Genomic DNA, 7,234 nt, shown 5'->3' with positions numbered 1-7,234 from the left:
GGAATGCCTCCATCCCTGTGCAGCTTCACTTCTAACTGACGGCAGTTACCCCCGATGGGGATAGGAGGCGGCTGGAGTCACATCCCACCCTGGACACCTTCAGTTTACTCAGCACCTAACAAAGTGCACCCTTCAGCAACATCTTGCAAGGAAAGACAGTGGGAAAGATTGAAGGCTTAACCGCTCCTATGAGGGCAAGTCGTACTTAAGCGCGGTGCTGATCCCCAGCCTCTGGTCAGCGCGGCTCAGCAGTGACGCTGTGACACTCCGGTAACCAGATGCGGGGAAGCTGCTCTGCTGCCCCAGCCATGAATTTGGCTGCATTCAAGCACCAGCTCGCTGCTGGTTTGCCCACTCTGCTCTCCCGCTGGTTTTCACAGGAGAGACAGACCTGGTGCTCTGGCAGAGCTGTGTCCTGTCCCCTCCTGTCCGCTCTCACCACGACACGCCGGGAGCAGTCCACTGTGCCACAGCCTGCGGCAAGCGGAGCAGCACCCACTGCCCACAGCCCAGGGTCTGCCTGCATGAAAGCATCCAAGACGCTTTCTGTCTACCGCAGGAAGGGCTGTCTCGGCAATTAAACACATCAGCTTCCAAACACAAAAGTCATTGTCACGCCCCGGGCTAATATATCGCTCCTGGTTTGCTCTGCCGGTTTTATGATAACGTCAAACCGCAGCCCCCGAGGAATCCCCATCGCTCCCTCGTGTCAGCTGTCTTGCTCCAGCCTTTCTGCTCTGCAAACGTTTCCCAGAGGAGAAAACCTGCCTGCCTCCACCATGCCGGTGAGCAGCTCTCCCAGGCACCCAAGGAAGCAGCAGAAATGCCTCTGACACCACCACGAGTGCCCCTACGCTAAGCTAGGAGCCAGGGTATGGGTTAGGACCTTTTGCTACAAAAAGCAAAGCAGCTCTCACATGCCCTGTCCGGTTCGCGGGCTCCTGATCCACAGAGAGCTCCTCTGCCGAGCCGGAGGTATGTGGTCAGACCAGCAGAGGACCGAACCCGCGTCTGCGCTCCCGTAGACCAGGCTGGGGCACACATGTCAGGATGCCGAGCAGCGACCCTCTGTCATTGAAAACCTACTCTGCTATTTTGCCGTGACTGCTAGAGATAGAGTTACTCCTCTGATACGAGATGAAAAAGGATTGTAAATGACAAGCAAGGATTTACAGCGAAGCTGAGAAGGGCCCCGCTAGGTGTGAGCAAAGGTCCATCTCACTCACTGCCTCGCCTCTGACAGCGGTCGCTGTGTAAGGAAGCACCATGAGAACAAGACAGGTCCTTCCCCGCGACGTTTCTGCAGCTTTGCGCTTTTTAGGGATATTTACCCACAGCATAAGGAATTGCTGTGAGAGAAGTTACACTCAAACTGTGGTGCTTAACAGCCCTTTTGGAGAAAATCCCCCAAAAGCAAGGACGGGTTGCTTCCAAAAGTTTCCTGCATGGGCTTTGCTCTCCAGGGCCACCTGTGCAGGCAAAGTCCCCATTAGGTGGTGGCTGCATCCCACAGCCACCCCGCGTGAGTGTGCCCTCCACGTCCCGCGGCAAAACACCACCGAGTCACGCGGGTGCTCGTGGCCGGCCAGCGGAGAACGCTGTCGGCAGTAGCGAGCATCCCTCTAGCGAAGGCAAGAAGACGCACAACTTACTGTCCAGGTGGCCGACTTGGCGGTGCTGGATTGCTGGAAGGTCACCTCAAAGTGGTGGGGACCGGGGTAGTCAGTGTTGGAGGGGATGACGGGAGCTGGGGACATGGCGTCGAAGGTAGAGCTGGGCTGCGAGTAGGGCGAATGCGTTGGGACATTGGAGGTGTGCTCGGAGCTGTAGGGGCTGGTGGAGGCTGCTCTGCTGCCGATGCTCTGATCCATGCTGTTGTTCAGCAAATTGAACTGGGACTGGAGGAAGGGAAAAGGGGAGGAGGGAAAAAAGAAAACACCAGCCAGTTTAGAGACATGGAAACCTCAGCCACACTTCTTCAGGGCTCCAGGTATCCTGTTACAGCCTCCTTAAAGGGCCAGCGTGCGGGAACGCCAGCCGGCAGAGCGGGTCTGGGTCGCTTGGGCTTTTGAGCAGGTCACCACTTGTGCGAGTGATAAACTCAACACGCTTCAATCAGCCCCTTTCACCTGCTCCGTCCTCACGGCAGGCAGCCAGGCGCCGAGATCCCCGGGTTTCCAGTGCAAAGCTGGGCAGGGATGTTGCGGGGCTTGCTCGGCTCTGCAAGATGTCCTGCTGCGGGACGGGAGTGACACCCTGTCCCATACCCAGGGCTCTGCTCCTCAGCGGCCCGTCCAGTGACCAGAGCGTGGAGGCTTGGGGGAATAGCCCTGGCGTTGGGTGACCACCAGCCCTCTGACAAGGGCATCGCTCCCACTGTGACCGCGTTTCCGACCCATTTTCCAGACACCTCCTGCACGCATTCTCTTGTCGCGAGCGTACACACGCACCCGCCTCTGGACGTGTTTCTCTAGGAAGAGGCAGCTCTGAATGGTGGGTTGTGTAATGTCTTTTCCACGCGCACGCATTCTCTTGTCGCGAGCGTACACACGCACCCGCCTCTGGACGTGTTTCTCTAGGAAGAGGCAGCTCTGAATGGTGGTTTGTGTAATTCATTTCCGAGCCGGGTGTTTGCTTTCAGCGGCTTTCGCTGGTGCAGGGCTAATTTGGGGGAAACCTCAAACCTACAAAGCACGTAGCTGGGATGCAGCACGCTGTGGTAAGGTCACAGAGCGAACCTACCCATTTACACATGTGCTGCCTTTTATTCCAGATGTGCTGGACCAAATCCTGGCTTTTTACAATTATTTTTCTTGTTTCTCTCCTGAACAGTTACTGTCAGCTACTTCCAGTGAGAGCCAGCAGCAATTTTCCCTGCAGGCATAGCCTAGGGAAAGGGACGTTCTCTAAAGCCACAGGATAAAGCAGCCTGAAAATCTGAAAATCAGACCAAAAACCCCTATTTTTTTCTTGTGGTAGAGAAATAAAGTAATATTTTAAAAAATCTATCCCAAACGTAACTGTTTCTCAAAGCAAGTGGATGGTTTTTTTCCCTGAAATCTGCTCAAGGGTTGCTCTCCTGGCATTTATGAGCCAGCAGCACTCCAGCAGTCCCAGTGCTCCACTGGTGACCAGACACAGTGGTGTTGCACGGCCGTTGGTCACCCAGACTCCTTGCAACACCCTGCATCGGAATGGAGTGACCCCACCGCGCTGCCCCCCTCACCCAGCACCACCCTCCCTGGCAATGACTGTCCCTCCAGCCACCGGCACCCGCTGGGGCAGCTCTGGGAAGCAGGAGCTGCTGGAAGGTGGCCGTCCCGGTCCCTCAGCGCAGGGGCTCGGCGTCTGCCTGCTCCTCTGAAGGGCGGCGAGGCTCAGAGCTTAGGAATCAAGAGACGTGTTTTAACTTGGGATCCCAACCTCACCCAAACGGCCGCGATGTATAATGGTTCGGAGGCAATCACCTTTCTCCCAGGGAAGTTCTCCCGCTCTCTGCATCTCTCGCAAGGTCGTTGGAGCCTGTGACTAACTGGAGGAATGCTGAACAAGATCTGGCTTGCTGTTACGCATACGGCCATGCTCTCCCCTAAAATATGTGCGTAAACCCCTCTATTCCTTCGTGCTGCTCTATAAATAGTCCAGGCAAAGACAAACCACCCCCTCCAAGCTCTCCGCAATCCCGGGCTTCACCTTGAGGAAAAGTTACAGGAAACTTCAGTAAAATGGGTGTTAAAAATGTGGGTGAAAAGCCCTTGTTGTCCAGCTGGGGACTGCCTGGCCGCTGGCGGGGACCGCAGGGCTGGGCAGCCTTGGCAGCGGGTGACACCGGCTGGAAGCAGCAAGGGTCACCCCAAAAAAGCAGAGCTCAAGCACTGGATGGGAGGAGAGCAGCAAGGGGGAAAGGGATTGCTTTTGTCAGGGCTCAAATAATCCAGGAGTGTCACAACCGAGCTGGTTGGTTCTCCTGGACAAGGGAAGGGCCCTGGGGATCAGGCTGCACACACCCGGGGGCCCCCACATGCATTTTTTAGGAATGAATGGTGAGGGGATGCTCCGCACTTGACGAGCAAAGGCAGCGATGTCAGAGCTCCCCTGGCAGAGGTCTATGTCAGTCAGGAACAGCAGGCCACCACCGGGCTGCCCGGCAGTACCTGCTGCTCGGGAGCTACAGGGTGGGCAAGGGGCGAGGCGGCCCTCGGAAGCGGCTGGAAAATAACTCCGCAAAAGCAATCCAGAAAATAACTCTGCAAAAGTCATCCCTGCGTGGCGGTTGAGCTTGCGTTGCTCAGAGCCAGGACTGAGCGCTGCAGCCTGTGGCTGTAAAGCTGAACGGGCGGCTACATCAGGACTGACCCGCTGTGAGGAGCATCCTGACCTCGGTACAGGAGAGAGCCTTCCCTCGGGAAAAAGGGCAAATTCTGCATGCACAAAGGACACACGAGACGCAGAGCATCTCCTCTGGGAGCCAGGCTGGCAGCCCGGGGCCAGATTCCCTGCCAGCACAAAGCAACCGGCAGCGCCCGAGCGCCGGGGCTTTGCAAATGCACCGGCAGAGAAACCCCAAGTCAGGTGCAGGTGGAAAATGACCAACTTGTTCTTTAATACTGATTAAATTTTGGAAACGTTCCCTTAAAAGACACATTGAAGGCTTGAGTGTTGGTGTGTGTCAACAAAGCCAAGGCAGCACTTGTGTGTATGTCTGTAAATACAGACACACACGTTTATCCACACACACGTTTACCCACACACACAGGTTTATCCGCACACACACGTTTATCCACACACATAGATCAATATTCCCAATGCTGCAGCAACGACCGCCCAGGTACCAGCTCTACGGCACAAAGCGAACCTGGTACCTGCGTGCTTCATACTAACTGACGCAAGACAAAAGAGAGGGATGAAGTGATTTTGGGTCGGGAAGCCAGCACCACACTTTTCTGCCTCCAGTTGTGTCTGTGCCTGGTTTTAACTTTCCCAAATGTCAGGGAGCAGCCACGAACCCCTTCCGACCTCAAAAGCAACCGGAGCACTCAAGGACGGGTATCACCTGCAGCACAGGTACTGCGTCACCTGCTCTACCCTCCCAGGGACTTTAAACCTGGGAAGGAAATCCTGCCTGGGGCCGCGGACGCACCGTGAGCTCGGCTGAGGAGGCACCAGCGGACAGCAAACTGGTGCTGGTGATGCCCAGCACCACGGGGCGTTCCTTGGATGGATGCTCCAGCTAACAGCCCTCCCGCCTGCAGCCCTTTGCCCCAAAGGTTTGAATCACACCTTTGGGCTCTGCAAGCTCCGGATCAGGGCAAAGCCGGAGAGGAACGCCGACTGCGCTGCCGAGGGTGCAGCATCCCGCGCTGACACAGGTCATGGTTCAGGGATGGGGCCGGAGCAGGCGCAGCTCCTCTGTGCAGCCATGGGACAGCGAAAGGCTGCACCATGACAAGCCCCTGGCATGTCCCAGGCAGCGGCCGGTGCGAAGGCTCAGCCGGCAAAGCTGGAGAACGCACCCAGCTCCTGCCTCGCTGGCAGAGGATGATTTCAGACCAAAGCAGCAAGACAAAGCCCATTCATAACAAGTAGCACCTACCGTGGTATAATGCTGCATCGGGTCACTAATGTACAGCATTTTAGTCGTCTCGGGATTCACAGCGCGCTGGGAACTGTCCTGCCACGGGAGTCATGGGGTCGGGGCAGCGGTGGGGATGGCCAGAGTGGGAAGGCAGGAGGAAGGAGGGAGCGCGGCAGCAGCTCCAGGGCGGGCAGCGCCAGGGATGCTGCACTGGCCACCGTGTACTGCCGTGTGTTGGCTTTTTTGCCTTTTTCATCTCCCTTAGTTCTGTCAACTAGCTGCATCCAACAACAAAACGGGGCCCACCCCTTCTGTCCCTCATGACTATTCATTAAAGCACAGGGCAGGCCCCAGCTTGCCCAGTGATGGACTGGGCGATACCAACCATTCCCACTGCAGGTAGAGCGGGGGTCCAGCTCCATCATCAAACCCAGCCAGGCTCCACCCCAGAAGGCTGCCTGGAGCCGCACCGGGCTGGAAACCCATTTGCCGGCGCCCTTCCCCAGCAGGACGAGGTGGTTGCACTTGCATCACCCAGATGATGCAGTGACTCTGAGGTGAATTGGAGTTATCCCTGTCCAGGCAGACAGACATGGATAGGAGTGGATAGATGGCTATCTAGGTGGATAAATAGGGATGGATGGATGGATGGATGGATGGATGGATGGATGGATGGATGGAGATGGATGGATGGATGGAGGGATGGAGGGATGGAGGGATGGTTGGATGGATATCTGGAGCAACGAGGCAGATTTTCTTCCAACTCAAGGCAGATGAGGGAATGGTGCTTCCCTCAGCCAGACCCCACCACGGAAGGCTGCACACTGAAGCATGTAAGCAGTTCAAAGCATGGTGTGGCATATTTCCAAAGGTGGGACCAGCATCACCCACCTCCCCACACTGGTGAGCATGCAGCAGTGTCGTACGTGAAGCCTAAAGCACTGCTCAAACCATCAGTCCTGGAGCTGTCACCTCTGAGCGAAAAGGATGGCTGAGGAATCATGCCTATCCTTGATTACAGCAACTCCTCCCACAGCACCCTGAAACAGGGTTTTAGGAGCAGCGTGTGCGTTTGGGTGGCCGGTTCCTGAACACCCCCTCTGGCACTGCTGAGCGCCACGAGCAGCAGAGGCATCACGGCACCGACTGAGCAGCCCCTCCACCGCTGCCCCCGTGTCTTGCCTTTTCCAGACCAGCAGCACCACTGTTATCTGTGCATTTATTTCCACGCCTGTCAGCCTGCCACACGATCCGGTGATGCCAGCCGCCGGGTCTCAGCGGCAGCTCGACAGTGCAGCTCTCGGTTGCGTGATAGGGCTGATGTAAATATTTACTACTGGCTCATTATCCCGATCAAGGGCCGGGAGCTGGCTTTGCCCTGCCTGTGCACAGCAACTCAGGCTGCACCGGCTGCCTCTGGGCTGCGCTTCGGTTACAGCGAGAAAGGCGACCACAAGCTGAGCGAGGGGCAGCTCCCCAATTAGCACCACCACCCGCCTGATCCCTCTGCCAGGCTCCTGCCCGCTGCAGAGAGACAAAGGCCAGGGAAGGGAGGGAAAGTGAGAGAAAAGTGAGGGAAAAGGGGGCTGGGGGAGGGGATGCAAGCTGGTGGGGTGGGAAACGGCGGCTTTCTGGAGGGAGATGCTGCCAACGGCCAGA

General features: G+C 56.8%; 1 protein-coding gene across 2 annotated transcripts in view; it reads right to left on the bottom strand.

The window, feature by feature from the left end:
* Positions 1 to 7,234, bottom strand: part of TP73 (tumor protein p73) — a 23,027-nt gene that overhangs the window by 14,003 nt on the left and 1,790 nt on the right. Inside the window, exons 1-2 of one of the 2 annotated variants that reach the window (XM_010145457.1) lie at positions 5,594 to 5,632; positions 1,653 to 1,898 (exon numbers count right to left, since the gene is read on the bottom strand). In XM_010145457.1, coding sequence (XP_010143759.1) covers positions 1,653 to 1,898; positions 5,594 to 5,632 — 285 coding nt within the window. Of the gene's footprint in view, positions 1 to 1,652; positions 1,899 to 5,593; positions 5,633 to 7,234 lie in introns of those variants that run through there. The other variant, XM_010145456.1, reaches the window with a different exon arrangement.

The sequence above is a fragment of the Buceros rhinoceros genome, unplaced genomic scaffold (genome assembly GCF_000710305.1).
Source record: "Buceros rhinoceros silvestris isolate BGI_N320 unplaced genomic scaffold, ASM71030v1 scaffold21391, whole genome shotgun sequence".
Lineage (NCBI taxonomy): Eukaryota > Metazoa > Chordata > Aves > Bucerotiformes > Bucerotidae > Buceros > Buceros rhinoceros.
This window is presented reverse-complemented; position numbering and strand designations above follow the sequence as displayed.